Source organism: Prinia subflava, chromosome 1 (assembly GCF_021018805.1).
Source record: "Prinia subflava isolate CZ2003 ecotype Zambia chromosome 1, Cam_Psub_1.2, whole genome shotgun sequence".
NCBI lineage: Eukaryota > Metazoa > Chordata > Aves > Passeriformes > Cisticolidae > Prinia > Prinia subflava.
In genome coordinates this window covers 67,572,576-67,590,075 of record NC_086247.1, presented here as the reverse complement: position 1 = coordinate 67,590,075, position 17,500 = coordinate 67,572,576, and the positions used below count along the sequence as shown (strand labels likewise).

Below are 17,500 nucleotides of genomic sequence, written 5' to 3'. Positions count from 1 at the left end.
AAAACACTTTCCTTATTGTGTGTGTGCTGGCTTGGAGATATTTTTCAGGGAAAACCTGATAGACTCAAGTGCTTGAACTCTGGCAAAAATTTCATCCTTTATGCATTCAACAAGGAACAGTTTGTTTTCTATTGCTGCTGTGGAGCAATAGAAACTACCTTAAACTGTGAAGCAGCTGTGAGTCAATAACCCATTGCAGAAGCTTTTTTTTTTTTCCACTCCCTAAAAGGTGTGTGCAAGCGAAGATAGAAATGGATGGGTTCTGAAATGAAAAAGCGAAAGTAATGAACTCTAGAGCCAGCCTGTTGCTGTGTGTTTGTTTCTGGTGGCATACTGTAGTCTAGGTTTCTTTTGTGGGAGTTGGTGATTCTTTTTTGAGCTCGGGATTTGATGGATACTGTTCTCATTAAGTGACTTGTGTTGGAAAACATGGGTGTAATTATTGGAGATGGTTATTGGTCCAGAAAGAAACCTGAGTGCTATGAGAAGCTGTAAAAAATGTGAAGCATGTGTTATGCATATGTATTTTGAAAACAGCATCTGTGGTAGATAGGTTTTCATAATGGTTAGATTGTTACATCAGGCAGAATTAGTTGCAGTATTGTTACAGGGTAAGTTGTCAAGTTAGGCTGATGTTAAATGGTGTCCAAGTCTGGAAATAGTTTCAGTGTGATCAGGTTGAGGTTAGTTTTCATCCAACCTCTGCCCTCTTTGGGATAAACAGGCAACAGCTCACGTTGTGAGTTTAAATGGGCTCAGTAACCCATTGTGTTTGCTTTGTTTTCCATTGTTTTCAGTGGTTCTGAAGGATTATGAAAAAATCATCTGATTGTTTCAAGAGAGGCTTGGTGTTAGGTAAATGTATGCCTGGCTCATCTGGTTGCCTCTGGTTGAGAGTTGGCCTTGCTGTGAGTGATTGACTGATACTTCACTTCATAGCACTTTGAGAAACTGAACATGGGGTGAGCTGGAGGCTGGGGTAACCTTCCCATTTAATAACCACTAAATAATGACAATGCAAGGTACCTTTACTGTTTGCCAGTGTATGATTTTATTTTCCTTTCTTTTCCTTGATTTGGTGAAACTTCAGTGGGCAAACCTTCCATAAGCAGTAGGTTTTTATGTAGTTTCACAAGCTAAAAGCAGGCTGGGAGCCACTTGCTCTTTACAGCACTCCTCTAAAGTAGGATGAGGAAGAGCATCAGCTGTGCTGTTAGCCTGGTGCAGGGGCAAAGTTAAGGTCCATCCTCTGGACTGACATTCTTTACTGCTATTTCTGGTTTGAAGTTTCTAGTATCCATTTTCCACCGCATCTAGGCTATCTTTCCAGAATCTGAGAGAAAACATACTCGATAGTTTAAATATCCAAACTTCTATGTGCATGAACAAACTACTTTGTAGTTTTAAAAGATTTTGCATAATCGTACTTTCTAGCACAGCAAATTATTTTTCTCTTCAAGTTATCCTCAAGAATTATCTCTGTCTACAACTGACTGATAACACTAATCTTAATGGATGAAATCCCTGCTTAGAACAGAGTAAAATGAGAGTCATGAGAATATGCTACTTGAAAACTGGTCTGAGGGTGGGATATGATTGCCTATTATAATCTATTTATTTATTAAAAAAACCCAAAAAATACAGTCACCACAAGAAGATGCATCACTCTTAGTTGCTGTGTTGCCATATGAATGTGTGTAGCACTGCATGAAAAGGTTAAGATACAAGTTTGCCTTTATGGGGTAACATTTTTTATGTACTTTAAATATTTCAGAAATAGATGAGTATTATGAATATTTCAGACACTAGCTAAGAGCAGAGCTTAAACACTCTCTTACCTGCATTGACTGAAAGGATCCAAATTGTTTGTGAGCTAAAATCATGGCTTCTAACAGCATTGGACTCAGCTTCTGCTTATGATGGCCTTTTGATGATTCTGATGTCTATGGGAGATTTTATTATTTGGTTAAATACAATTAAGAGTAGTAAGTTTGCTTGTCTCTGTGGCTATAAAATGTTATTAAAACCACTGCAGTTTGTCTGCTGCTGTGCTATAAAACTGCTCTTTCCATGGTTGTCAATTATTGTGTAGAAAGAAGAACAGGAGGAGCCAGAAGGATATAGCATGGCCTTTTGTAGAACTAACACCTTTAATCTAATGAATTTTTATTGAGTTGTTAAGCAATCATTAGGAAAGTATGAAAAATGATTTTCTACTTTGATTTTAAATAATAATATAACGTGTTTTCAGAATCAGGGGATTGTTTTAAAAGAGGCTAAATTTATTGAATTGCAATATCTAGCCCTTCAGAAGAATATTAGGAAGTCTGAATAGTTGCTTCTTGAAAGAAAGAAAACATTGAAAAAGAAAATGTATGTTATTTGATTCATTCTCCTATTTTACAAAGATGAGCTTTGTCAAGGAAATGATTGTGGTCTGTCTTGATGATAACGCCAATGAATCTTAATTGGATATTTACGTAAAAATCCTATTTTTTGATACCAGCAGGTCTTTAGTATAGGTCTGAGAAGAACAATGTCATATCTTGTAAAACAGACTCTCTTAAAATTTCTTTTCAAAGTTTCCTTGAAACATTAAGAGGAAGCGTATGTATTGGTTTCTTTTAATGTTTGATTTTGGGTTTAAATGATTATTATTTTGTTTATTAATGCTTTTTTCCCCTCTGCATCCTTAACAACATTCCTGGTATTTTCCTTCTGGTCAAGGAATTGCTTGGCTCAGACAAAGGCTTTACTTCAAAACAATAACTGTTTAAGACAGTCAAATGTGGTACTATTTTCAAAATGTCATTTAAATCAAGACTTGCAAATGTATAATTGAGTGAAACTATTTGTAATGTGCTACATAAACAATGACAAAATAAAGCATTTGTAGTCCATAAGACAGGCATTCAGTGAGCTGTTGGCATGTGCTTATTTACTTTAATTTATTAGAGAAATTGAATATAGAAAAAGTTTTGTGTCTTGGTAACTCCTAAGACTAGAAGTTAATCTTAAACCAATAAAGATTCCAATCCCAACACAGATCAATAGAACACTATGTCAGCACAATATATGAAATTTTCCTACTCTTCTACTCTAAATTGGAGCTACTAAATTAACTCTGGTAAATACTGCTTGGATTTTTTTTTCATAAATAGTAACCAGTTGCACTCACTGAAACATATTTTAAAAAATCATATCAGTAAAAATAAAAGCCTTAATTAAGAGTAGATTACAAACTTTGTTACATGTCTAGGTTTTTTTTAATAAATGGATCTTTTTTGTTGGAAATAGTATTTTCTGCTATGTATTTTTGAACCTACTTTGTTTTTAATGCAAATGGCCTGTCTGTCCCATGGTTCCCCATCCCTGCTCTGATATCACGACAAGCTTGTCTACAGGCATGCTTTTGAATACTCTTCAGCCAGTAGTTCTTGAGTCTGTGAAATAATGGATGGATTTCAAGTTACGCTTTTTTTTTCATTTATTGTTTATTATTACAACATGCTTTCCAGGAAATTGCTATGTGTAGAATTATGGATGTAGTAATTTTCAGAGGTGATCTTCATTTTGCAAAAGTGTTCTCTATATTGCATGATAGTCAAAAGTATTCATCAGGAAATTGTGTAATTTCTAATATTTTACATGTGAGTGGTCTTATAATTAGTTGCCATGTGGTAAATCTAGTATGCCTAAACCCCGTGAAATGCTTCTCTAGTGATGATCATGGTGTGGCCTGGGGGGAAGAGGGGAATAAGTGAGTCTTCATCTTTTTAATTTCTGGGGCTTGAATCATATTTATTTTGGTAGGCTGGAAAAATTGCTAATGCAACCAGTGGGAGATAAAAATTAATGTTTGTGTGTGAGAGAATTTTCTGTCAGGTATTACAGTTGTAACGATAATGTAGAACAGAGCCTGTAGAAGAGACTTTGCAGTGAGTTTTGCTTTAAGTTGTCAGGGGTCTTTGTAAGGAGGGGAGGTAGAAGAGGAAGTAGCACCACTGTTGAAGTTTGGAGAACTACCAAAAAAAAGAGGCCTTGTTTATATTGAGACACATTGTGCATTAGATTTTTAGAAAAGAGAGTAAATCTATTAAATTGTAATTCACCTGAATCTCTACAGGCCTTAAAGTGGTGCTAATTTCTCAGTTCCTCGTGTTTATTCACTCTCTGATGGCTGGGCAGTACCTGCTGTTTCAGCAGATCACCACAGACGTGGATTTCAGCAGAGAGCTGGTGAAGTCATTGTACCCTACAGACTGCTGAAACACTAGAGAGTGCCATGATAGTAATGACTACTATTTGTTAAATTAGCAGTTTCTTTTAGTTGATTAGTTTTTCAGGATGGAAAGAATGTCTGATTATATAGACTTCTTTTTCTTTGCTAACTCTGGGCTATCTTTTTTTTTCAATACCAAAATAAATGATCTTTACTCAATTTTTCCATTTTCTGATTTTATCTTGGAGGATTTGTGTATATCAGGTCTATCAACAAAGTCCATCAAGGAAGGGAGATAAAGAGCAGCAGTTTCTGTACAGAATCAGATGTTGTGAAGGGCAAGAGGCTTGGTCAAAAATTCTTCACTAACCTGGCAAATTAAATGTTCCAGAGGATTCCTGGCACTCCTGTGAGGAGGGGAAGCTGTTAAAAATCTGCACAATGCAGGCAAAGACTGTGTCCAACCTGAACAACAGGAGGAGTTTAGGTGGACAGAGAGTCATTCCTAAACCTGGAAATGCTCCGGGGAATTTCACAGTCCAAACTGCAGCTGCTTTTGTGGGGGCAATAGCATTTCCTGCTTGCACTTCAAGTTTTTAAGAGAAGGGTCACACTTTGCCCACTTTGTCCTAATGATGTCCAAGCAGACCCATTAAAGAGTAATTTCAATTAAAGGTTTTTGGACTCACTTTTTAAAAGAAACCCTCTGTTTAACATTTTTTTTAATCTATAGAGAAATTGCCTTTCTGAAACTGGAACTAAGTCCTCTGTTAGCAATTACACAGGTCAACATTAACCACTTCTTTTCAAGTCCTTACTTTTCGTTGTTTTCCCTTATATTTTCCAAGGGGCGATATTTTTCTGAAAATACCTTTCACTACTTCCCTTTCCTTTTTTCCCCTGCAGATCTTTCAGAGAAGTAATATGAAACTTTTTCCTTCTTTTTTTTTAAATGAAAATTATTAAAAATAATTTTGTTCTGCAAAATAACTGTGGGCAGGAAGACTGGTGGGGAATAACTTCTGTTACTAGAAAACTGTTTTAAGTTACAGCCAGTAGAAGATTCTGCTGTGAAAAGGGTTTGGCCCTGAAGCCTCTCAGCAGAGTTGCAAAGTATGTAACTGAGAAAGGTTGTGCTGGTTTGTGCTCTAACTTGTATGTAGAAGTGGGTCTATAGCTGTGACACAAACTAAGCTGCATCTGAATGTGTTCTGAAAACAATGTGCCTTCAGGAGCGTTTTCCCACAATAAATTCACCGAATCACAGAAGGGCTGAGGTAGGAAGGGACCTCTGGAGGTCATCTGGGCCACCTAGAGCCACTTGTCCAGGAATTGCATTTTTAGTTTCAGAGAAAAGAGGGAGAATATGCTGCTGTACAAGCATAAAAGATATTTGGCTTTTCTTACCCTCCCACCTTCCATCAGGTGAGCAGGTTTGGGTAAGAGACAAGATAGTGTTGGTGCCTTCATGCCAGTTTGCAGGTGTAGCACCTAGAAATCAAGAACTATGCTCTTGTACAGATTAGAGAAATGCAGCTAATGGTAATTTGACTGAAAACCAAATGAAGTATTTAGCAACTAATTAAAATAGTCATTCCTTTTAAGTCCAATATGGAACTGAGAGAGTGAAGGACCTCAGTTTTACCTCTTTGCATGAAAAACACAGCTACTTTTGTGCTTTAAGAACCCATTAGGCTACATAAGCAGTCAGATCTGTGAAAGTGTCAACAACCTCTTGTTTAACCTTAGATTTTCTTGAAATGCTCATTTATACCTAGCATTAAAGTATTTCTGTGAAAACTAAATTGTGCAGTCATCACTTGATACTTCTCTAATACAGTTCTAATTGTGGTGGGCTTTCCTTGGTGAGTGTCCAGATGCCCACCCAGCTGCTCTCTTGCTCTCTGTCCCCAGCAGAAGGGATGGAAAATAAGGTAAAATACTTGTTGATTGAGATGGAGAGATCCCTTAACCATTGCTATCATAGACAAAACAGTCTTGATGAGGAAAATTAATTAATTGCAAATTAAAATGGAAGTGGACTATGAGAAACAAAATTTGTAGTGTCTTCCCTTCCCTCCCACCCTTTTTTTCCTAGTCTGAACTTGACTTGTTTATTTCCAGTTCCTCTTCCTCACTATACCTTTACATATTTTTCTTCTCTTTTTAGGAGAGGCAAGAAGCACAGCATAATTCTGAGGACCCAGCTGTCAGTGAGAGTCCATGCCTGCATTGGTAAGTTACGTTCCACATGTCTGAAAGAGAACAAATAAACAGAATCAATTTCCAAGAAGCAAATCTGGGGAGTATCAATCAGACTTGGCTGTGTTCCAAATTGACAATAATGATCAATAAATTGATAATATTATTTTGTTTGTTGCATGCTGAAATTAGGTTGTATTAGCTACACTACCCTTAAAGCATGTTAAACATCACAGGAAAGTAGAGAATTTGACAGTGAAGTCAGATGGTTGGATGGTGCTTTGAAGAATCTTGAATTATCTGTCTTGTCACAGACTTTATGTACACCTGAAAAAGGCTGTTTTGGATTGGGTATGGGATCTGAAGAATTGTTGGCTGACAGTTAACTGCTATATTTTAATAACATATAAAGTTTATTACTTCACATCTTGCAGACCTTGGCTGTGTATTTGTCATTATCACAGTGCCAGTGTTTTAAAAACCCTGGTTAAAACAATGCTGTCGCAAGGAAAAGTCTAATGGAAGTCATAATGTACGTGTCAAAAGAGCTTTAAGGTTTTATGAGTGGAGGCTGATGGTCTGGTATGACGTTAATATGTATTCTACAGAGCAGAATGTTTCACTGAGTGTCAGTGGCAAAGCTAATGCTCATGTCCTGGTGGCAATATGACAGATTCTATTGGAGGCTGGTTTAAAAAGAAAAAATAAAAATCCTGTGTGTCTGTGCCACAGTTGTTTTCCATCTTCTCCACAGCTGATTCAACAGTCCAATATGTTTAACTTGTTGTTGGTCTTGCTTCAAGAGATCGTAGCTGAAGACTTGAAATATAGATAGCTTCCTTAAAAGGAGGAGGACAAAGTCAAAGTTTTGTGTAATTTCTACAGTGACTTTTGAAGAATTCAGTTTTTTAAATACAGCTAAAGGTTTTCCCCTGCCCCCAGGATATGTTATGAAATGGCCTTTCTGAGAACTTGAACTAAGTATAAGCAACCTACAGAATTCCACAAATACCTCTCGCTGAGAACGATCTCTAGGCTGCCTTGTGCAAGAACAGTTTCTCCTCTCCTACCACTGACTTGAGGAAGAACAGTAGAGCAAGCATACGTGTTAAGTGTTAGAGAAGGAACAGAGATGATGCAAAGTCTAAGCTGATTTTATAAATGTGAGTGAAATTAAGAACAGCTTGGAGAAGATTGTTCTTGTTAGGTCTGGAAGTATATTTGGCAAAACAGACCAGTGCAGCAAGACAAGATTTGATAAGTTTCCCGGACTGAGGTTTTATAAAAAGAATTTTCATGTAATTTTTTTTTTCTCCAGAGTGCAGCCATTGAGGAATTGGAGCACATAAGGTTCTGAGCTTTGGCGTGTGGTTGCATTGTTGTTATCTGTTTTCATTCAAGCTTACTGTGGGCAATTAGCCATATTACTGTGCATGTGTCTTAATTGTTCCTGTATGAAAGTGTAGTCCCTTGTCAGGTGCTGCTGCTCTCTGGCAGCAGCGATACATTCAACAGTCAGTACAGAGGAAGCCAGGCTGGAAAACTTACATCCATATTTCAAACTCCTAGAGAAGAGGTGTGTTTGGACATGGGCTTTTGGCTTGGTTCATTATAGTCAGAAAAGCCAAATGCAAGTTCTGGTTCTAATTTCCATCCCCCCTGCTGAAGTTTAGATTTTTGGGGTAAGTTTTTGTCTCAGCCCTCAGCTTGATGTGATGTAGTTTATTTTCTCTTATTTTCTTCTTAATTTTTGCATATCAAGCTTGTCTTATTTTTTGGTATGGGATAGTTTGAAAGAGTCAGGGAAGATTCAGTGCTTCTTACTACTGGCACAGTTTGCAGAGCTGCACCTGACAATCAAACCTGACACAGAGTAAGAGGGTTATTTCACTGGCACAGTGGGTACTGCTTGTGTGTGTGCACATCAGCTGCCTGTTAACATCTCTTTTGAAATGCAAGCATTAGGTTTAGATGTTAAGAGATATGTTATATATTTGGAGTAGAAGCCAGGAACTAGAGGAATCTGAGATGGTGTTACGTGGAGTAAAACTATCAGGCTTTGGGTGTTTTCTTTCAGTCTTCACAGTCTCCATGGAAATCATTGTGGTTAGCAATGCTACTGACTCTGCAAAGTCCCCAACAGGTAGGGCTGCTTTCTGAGAAGGTGTGGTTTGTTATGTAGAGACCTTTCTGCAAAGCCTCCTGTCATATCTGTATTCAGCATTTTACTTCGTTCTAAAGAGCTGGTAGGTATAAAGAAATAGCCATAAACTCTGCATTTGGGTCAATATTTTTTTTACTTCTTTCTAACCCATTGTACTTTTAAATTGTGGGAAATAACAGAAGAGTTTATGTTCAGATGTCCAAAAAGAGTTTTCCATCATTAGTGACTTCAAATCTGTGGAGAATTCATTGGGCTTTAGTGTCAGAGGAGGTATTGACTGCAGGCCAATATTTTTGAGACCTGGGAAGACTTAGCAAGTCCCATATCAAGTAGAGTGTAGGGTTTTTTGGTTTTAACCAGAGCAGGAAAGCAAGAATACTTATAAACTTGGGCGCAGAAGTTGTGGTATTTTCTACCCTAATAAATACAAGCTCCTCTTAAGTACTTTAATTTAATGTACTCATACTTGCTCTTTTTTTTTTAAAGTCACAATTAGAGTTCTTTTCCTATGTACATACTAAGGACTTCCAGCATGAAGGAACAAATTTTCTTTTGAATATTACTCTGTTCTCCCATTTTTGCTTAATCCCGATTAAATTATCAGGATTAATGAGTAGCTAATACTTTTAAGTGGTTTTAATACAAACTTCAATATTTAGAATGTTTCTTCAGAAGAGCATTGCTGAAATCAGTTCTGTTCAGAGAACATAACTAATTAACAATTACTGATGTATTTTTATACTTGTTGATGTCCAAAGATCTTAGTGGGAGAATCAGAGAACGGAGAGGGTTGGAAGGAACCTTAAAAGTCATCTAGTTCTAACCCCCTGCCATGGGCAGTGATGCCACTCACTAGAACAGGTTGCTCAGGACCTCATCCAAGCTGACCTTCAACACTTTTGGGGGTCAGGCATCTACACCTTCTCTGGGCATCCTGTTCCAGTGCCTCACCACCCTCACAGTAAAGAATTTTTTCCTAACTTCTAATTTAAATCTGTACTTTCTCAGTTAAAAACTATTGCCTTTTGTCCTATCACTAGCTGCTCTTCTTCTTTTTTAGAAGCCTGCTTTGATTACTGCAAGGCTGTGGTAAGGTCTCCTTGAAGCCTTGTCTTCTCCAGGCTGAAAAGTCCCAGCTCTCTCAGTCTTCCCTGAGAGAGGTGACCAGAGCATTGGAGCATCTCTGTGCCCACCAGACCTGTTCTACCAGGTCCATGTCCTTCCTGTGCTGGGGAACAGGAACAGCTCCTGGTGGGGTCTCACAAGGGCAGAACAGAGGTGCAGAATCCCCTCTCTCACCCTTCTGGCCATGCTTCTGATGCAGCCCAGAACATAGTTGGCCCTTTGGGCCCTGAGTACTCCTTAAATCAGATAGTGTCAACTGTAGGGTTTTTTTTCCCACAAGCTTTCAAATCTGACCTTTTATTCAAATCACATTTATTATGAGTTACTACCCTTGTGGGAAAAGTCTTTTGAGTATTTTTGGCAACCATATGACTTTGTATTTAGTTGTGTCTTAACATTATTTTAGTTTGTATATATTTAACAGTTACAGGGCTCAGCTGAAGCCTTGATGAAGTCTGTTGTAAATGAGAATGTAACTATAGAGAGTGAACACCAACAATGTCAAAAGGTTTAGCCCCTGAAGCTAAATGGAACATTTTAGTCAGAGCAACATTATGACAGTGACGTTTTAAAGATCTTTACCAGATTCACTTTTCCTGCAGAAGGACTGAGTTTAACCATTAGGTCCTTGGCTGGCCAGTTCTGTTTGCAGCTCCTGCTGCATTTGTTTGTTCATTGTTTCATAGTATTTTTTTCCTCAAAATCTGGTGTGATCTCTCAGAGAAAAGGCATCATTTGCTCTTACATATCTGGACACTGTATTTAGCTCAAGAGAGCCCCATGTTCTTTTCTAAAATGTTTATGCCTGTGATGTTAAATCAGGAGTGTTGCAATCAATGCTGAGAATGTGTTTGGACAGGGATCCACGACAGTGACTTAGAATGATTTTGCCAAAAGAAGTTTGATATAAGCTTCAGTTGTTAATACAATGTAATACAAGAAGAATGCAAATAAGAAAAGTTGATGTGATTCTGAGTGCATGTATTGACCTGGGATTACTTAGAGTACTGTGGCTTGGAAGGTCAACAAATGTTGCAAGGAGTATTTTAAATTTTACTACCTTTTCATGTCAGTTTGATATTAAAAAACCCCCCAAAACCCCAAACCAAATAAACCAACAAAACCAACCAAAACACACACCCAGGACCTCCAGTTGTTTCTTTAAAACGCTTTTGCACTATAAAATTACATTTTTTGTATGGTTATATCCCTCTCCTATATTTGTGCAAAGTTTTATTTTATCTGCCAATAGATTAAAAAGAATTTGCATAGATATTTGTGTATATTACATATCATATCTTGATCCAGTGAGGGCCCTAAACAGAGTGCAAGTATATTTTTGCAAGAGTTTTGCAAAATACATAATATAGCTTCGATGTTAGTTGTTATAACCATTTTATAATCCCGTTCTGTTGGCTCTTGCATGAGAGGGGATGCAGAGTTATCTCCACAGTGGATTATTCCCATCTCTGGGACACTAGTGCTGCTGTGCTGCACAGTGGCTCTTTCTAGCCCCTACTATCGGGGCATCTGTGTTAACCAGCAGTGTTAGCACCAATAACCCAGCCTTTCCACAGAGCTCTTGGGATCATCTTTTTGATATCCCCTTGCTCCTGATATCATTTATGAAATGCAGCCATAAATATCTTCTTGAGCCTGTATTGTTCTGGGATACCTGAGGGAAGCCATAAGCTGGTTGTAACCAGGGGTCTAGTAGAAGACAGCTGTTTTTATTTGTCCTGTAATAGCTGAACTATGCAGCTAGTCCCTTTTTCCATGTACACTTTTTCCTTCTGTTATCCATTATGTGGACTTGTTGCATGTGTTAGAGCAGATATGATTAGATTCTGCAACTATTTCTGCACCTATTGAACCTTCTGGTAGGACTTGCACCTGAAGCAATGTGGAGGGCAAGTTCCTCCCAAGTGGAACCACAGTGCTTTCACAAAGACAAAATCTTGTCTTGCGTCTGTAACTGTACCTGGCCCTTTGTTGCAGAGAAGTTGAGATACGTGGACTGAGAGGGGGAAGATAAGTGGTTTTTCATCTTAAGAATATAGCATTGAAGTGTTGAAAAGTCAGTGCTGTTATGGTTAAAGAATTGTGAAACCACGTTGCATCTCATTCTCTAAGAGCCAAGTTTAGTGTGTGCCTACAACCCATGTTCTTGGTGCTCTCTCATATGAGAAGCTTCTCTCTGCAAATATCGTTACCCCATTTTATCTTTCTGGAATTTGTGTGTGTGCTGAGTGCTGGAGTAGGTTTCTCATGGCCATGGGCAATGTGAAGTTCCTCTAGCTCACACTTTAAAACCTTGTTGCTTTGGTTTTTTTAAGGTAATAACATACAGATTTTAAAATAAACAGCTTTCTTTTGATAAAGGAGTTTCTGAACACACTAAGAAAAGGAGTCTCATTAAAAAGCTTTCCTAGAGGAAGCTTAATTGTGAGTCTGTGAGCTCTTCATTTGAACAAGTAGTGATACATTCCAAAGCAAGAGAGGAACTTTGGGTTGTTTGAAGGATGTTTTATAGTTTTATGTTCAGTGCTAGGCATTCCTAATAGAAAACATTTTCAGTTCGAGAGAGGGAACATGTGGAGAGCATTAGCAGTTCAGTAAAACGTGCAACCAATTCGGATTTAATTTAAAGGGAACAAAAGAGGTGCCTTGAGAATTTGTCGGAAGCGCTGTGGTTTTGCCTTCTTTGCACTGATGGTAACAGGAGAGAGAGAGAGGTGAGTTGAAATTGCTTTATCAAATATCTTCTTAGCATAATTGGGACCAAAAAGACTGTGATTAATGGATTTAACGGTGCTACACGGGGATCTTGCATGCACTATGGATTTGTAATCATGATATGCTTCCTATGACTCTTGCTGTAACTTGGTAAAAGTCCTGACTTAAATGAAGATAATAAACAACATGCTTATTAGATGTAAACTGACATCACACAAATTGAAAAAACCTGAGCAGGAATGCCAGAACTCGGGGGGGAGTTCTTTAAGGGTTAGGTTTTTTTAATAGAATAATTTGAGTTCTAGTTAAGGCAGTGCACACAATACTTACTGGGGCCTGTATCCAGATGTGATTGGAGATATCTGGTTCAGCTCTCTTTGAGTGAAATGTGAAATAGCTGCAAAGGCTGTGATAAAAATACCTTTTTCAGCTTTTAGGATTATTTAAATTTTCTTTCCTGAGAATGTGGAACACAGATGCTGTAAGTAAAATCCCCTGGTTCCCAGATCAGATTACTTTGTGAAAAATCTATTCATATAAATAACTTGTGGTTTTGCTTTAAAAATGTACACCTCTTTAAATTGAAATGCTATATTTCTGTTGTACTCCTCGTGTATGTGTTTAGTCAGCCTCCTTTGTGAGCATGAACCATGGTACCTGCCCATAACCTGTGATTTTGCTTCTGTTATCTCACTGGGAAAGCTCTGGGTCAGTCCTGTAGGATCTCAGAAGCTGTTCGAGGCAGGGGTAGACTTCCAAGGTTTGCCCTACATATTTGATTTAAATTATGATACTTAAAATAGACTTTGTAGCACAAAGAACCAAGAGGCTGTAGAGCAGGTAAGGGCTTCATTAGCAGTGGCATTTTCATATTAAAGTGGTAGATTCTTGCATTAGATGGGCGTTTTTCCACATTTGAAAGGACATCTGTGGGGCATACTAGTGGGATGCTGTTCTTATCTTGGGAAGCATTGTTTTAAAGTGTGAAAGCTTAGAAGACTAAACTCACACTGGGACATCCTGCAGAAATTGAGTGAAATGTATTTGAATTCAGATACCCTCTTTCTGACTTTTTTTTTCCCCTAACAGCTTTTGTGTTCTTTTCTTTTTTTCCCCATGTATAAAAATCTGCAAGGAAGATGGAATCTGCTTTTGACTCTGAATAGCGAGATTTTAAACAAGTCTTATTTCTAAACAAAATAAAAACAACAATAAAATTTCCTCAATCATCTTCAGTAGCACCATAAAAGAAACCATTTCCTCATGAAAGCAAGAAGGGAAATCAGTATGATACTTGGCTTCCCACTGCCCAAGAGAAGCCTGTTAAGACTTGTTTCAGATTTTTTTCCCTGAAGTAATTATAAAGCCTCATATTATTGATCTGTGGAATTTTTGTAAGTTGATTTTCTTCCCCAGCGATTTTAACACATCTTCCTGAACATGAAAAAAAAATTTGTATAAAAAATTAAACTGTTTATAAAGGCTTTTAATGGACTCCTTTGAAAAGAACTGGTAACAACAGTTGTGTCTATGCCAATGAGGTCAATGCTATCGATAGCACATCAATAGCTGTTGATAGTTTTCATACAGTTTCCCTTTTTGGCTATTTGCACTTCCCACATACTTTGTAGGTATTTGTATTGACAGACAAAGCAGTTCTTCCTCTTATGGTCAGTATTCAGACTGTTGAACTCATTTTGCTGTAGACTGAAGTACAGCATGTTCAAGCCCTTAATTAGAGGGAAAAAAGTTCATATCAAATATCTTCAAATAAATTAGCATTACACTTGGAAAAGAACAGAATTGTTTTCTGCCTCCATGTAAACCTGCTTTATACATAAGATATAAAGCAAACAAGTAATTTGGATTCAGATTAGTTCTCTTGAAACAGTCCTGCCATGCTTTCATGTTTTAAGTTTTACCCTGCAGAACTGTAAAACAAAATTAAGGAGATAAACTATGGAAGAGAATTTAGAAGCTATTACTTAAAAGCTGTGGGTTTGGAATAGGAAGTGTTGGTATTTCCATGTGATATTGTTTTCACCTCAACTTCTGCTCCAGCTTTGTTTTTAAGGAAGGCACAGGGTTGCCTTGCCGATTTTGCTGAAGTGGAATTAGGTTAAATATAGTTCCATCCTCTCTGAGGTGTTCTGAGATGCATGACCTGTACATGTAGTGTATTACAAGGGAAGAAGGGGTGGCAGTTCATAAAAAAGAGAATCATGTTAGTATACAAAGGAAGCTTCTCTTTTCAAAATAAAGTATTAAATGTAAGCTTTTTATGCCTTATGATGGTTTATATTTCATGTTAGGTTTAAAAAGAAAATGTATGCGTGTCATTGAAATGCAAGGTCAGGAGATGCATGTTTGAGCATAGACTGATTATCTTTAAAAATGATGTAAGCAAAATGTGCAAACTCATGGTCAACGACGCTGCAAACAAATGGCACCTGCCACTTTCGTGAACTTAATACAAGTCAGGTACATGAGTATCGTATTTCAGCCAGGCCTATTTTCTTTCAGTCCTTATACTTACTGAAAGGAAAGTTAAATTTTGTTACCATTTGAAGATCTCACCATGGAAGATGATAAAAAACACATCTGGTTTCCTAATGCTGTTCAACTGATTTTTCATATAGTTTAATAACTTTTTCTTCCACTATGATATGTAATGATAATTTCACTGTCTCGTAATTCAGCAGTCAAGGAATAGTTGCTCTCTGTTGTTGATTTTCATTATGGCGTTCAAATAATGTGTACTGTTCTTTCCTTGCCTTCAGCTGCTATTCTATTCCTCTTCCATTTATATTCTTTTCATCTTTTTCATGTGCAGCTGCTTTTATTTCTGTAGAAATTAAGATGATTTAATTTGGAAATTGTGTGCTTCTCAAATTATTTCTTTCATGAAAGAAATACTTCAGAGACTGAAGAGCTTTAAATAAATAGGTGGCAGAGCACCCTGATGTAATATATGTTGCTTTCTCTAAGACTCAAGACTCAAGTGAGATACACCAAATTGACCCAATTTCAAGAATAAAGTTCTTACTACCATGAAAAAATATTGTGACAGTACCTCTGGAAGCATTTAGATGAAATTCTCATCTTGGGCTCAGAACATGCCATGGTCAGACGTGTTCATGAGTGATGGAAGAAACACCACTGATTTTCATTATGGTTTTGTACTTGTATGAGCTTGATGAAATTGGTGAAATCATGGTATCTCTGTCTGGAAAAGGGGAAGAGAGAAATGGCAGTGTTTAATTGGGAATATTATGTAAAGCAGAAAATGTACTGTATTTCACAATTTTTCATGTCTTCAAGTGTTTTTAAGTATGAGCTCTCCTTCTCTGGGTGTGGGTGTTTTGTTTGGAGGGAGGAGAGTTTGTTTGGTTTTGGTATTTTTTTTTTAGTTGGCTGGTTAATTGGTTTTCTTGTGTGTGTTTCTTTTTTTTGTTTTGGTTTGGGTTTTTTTGTGGTTTTTTTTTTTTTTTTTCAGCATCTGTATTTTAATAATGATAACAGCTTCTTTAAGGCTTACTTTTTTTGTTTATGTCTCAACAAGACCCATAAAAAATTAGGCTATGAAGAGGTAAGGTTACAACCTCTTTATTTAGAACCCCAGAAGTTACTGTGGCTGAGCAGAGTGCTATTGTAAGATGTAGGATGTCATAAGCTATGTCAATTCATATTTAGCAGTTTGAGATAAGTCTGGTAAGTATGAAGTTATATATCAGGTTTCTTTTAACCTTTCAGACATTGAATATTTAGCTCTGGTCTTTCTATTTAAACATGAAGAGGAGTATGCTGGCAAACTCTTTGCTTTAAAAAGGCCCTGTTTCTGCAGGTTTACTTCTACCTGTGGCTGTCCACAGGGTTTATACATCAGCCTTAAGGGCTAGAATGTCCAAAAACTGGCATATCCAGTTAACTTGTTTCTGTCCTGGGGAGTGAACTATAAATGTTGGATGTCTTCCTTACTTCTTTCCATAAACCTAAATTCAGGTTCAACAGACACTTAAAAGCCTATTCAGCATCTAATGCCTGTGGAGACATTTGCTTTTTCCTTGACTTTGTGCGAAATAGAGAAAGCTAAAGGTGTGGAAAGGCTGGGCACGAGGGGGGCCTGGGACTGATCTCACCTGTGCCCAGGGGCTGGGGCTTTCCTCAGCCCTTTCAACAGCTTACTCTGCAGTGTGTGGGGGCTGCATGAGCTGTTCTGGGCCGGGAGGATGGTGATGATGCTGGCAGGACAGCAGCCAGCTGTGACTGCCTAGATTTTTTGCTGCTCAGAATCTGCATCAGAAATACTTCAGGAGGCTTCCTTACATTTTTTTCCCCCCATGCTGTTACGCTGAAATGCTTGGTGTTGCGCTTAGGATAAACTTGCTGTAGAAAACGTGGGTGTGTTTGCATGAAAAGTCTAGCACCATAAGTAACTAACCAGAAAACCTTTCTCAAATCCCTCACGAGGGAGTTCTGCTGTATTTTTCTCTTCAACAACAGTATATTACAACTTAGTAACTTTTAATAATACCTGTACATTAAAATTCACAGTACATTAAAAATACTTTGGAACCATCCACCCCTATATATTTGCTGGAATAGCCAGGTACTACTGCAGTATTCTCAGGGGTGGTGTAACCTGGGAAAAGGGCACTACAGGGATAGTCTAAAAGGACACTACAAGGATAGTCTGAACAGCTCCTTAAAGCCCTGGGTGTGAGCACATGCTGTGCTTTTGACACAAGGTGAGTACAAGTGATGAATAACAAGCACCTATATAGCTACCCTAGACAACACACTCTGGGGCACTCTGGTAGTCTCCTGGATTTCCAGCTGGAGGTTAGTGGACTGCACATTGCTGTCACCATGGTCTTCCTGTTTTAAATTGTGTACTGCAGCTGTTGTGTGTGGTCTTCCCTTCTGTACAGTGTGTGTTTCAGGCTGACATTCAGCCATTTGCAGATCTTTATTAGGACTTTGGGAGGAGTTTTTCTAACCCAGCGTCTGTGAGATTGAATGTTTTTGTTTTAAAGCCACTAAAATGCATA

The 17,500-nt window shown here is 37.8% G+C and overlaps 1 protein-coding gene across 8 annotated transcripts in view; it reads left to right on the top strand.

Moving 5' to 3' along the window:
* The window catches only part of FHOD3 (formin homology 2 domain containing 3), a 380,756-nt gene that overhangs the window by 49,580 nt on the left and 313,676 nt on the right, over positions 1–17,500 (top strand). For all 8 annotated transcript variants that reach the window (XM_063399128.1, XM_063399121.1, XM_063399112.1 and 5 more), the window contains exon 3: positions 6,393–6,457. In XM_063399128.1, coding sequence (XP_063255198.1) covers positions 6,393–6,457 — 65 coding nt within the window. The remainder of the gene's footprint in view (positions 1–6,392; positions 6,458–17,500) is intronic.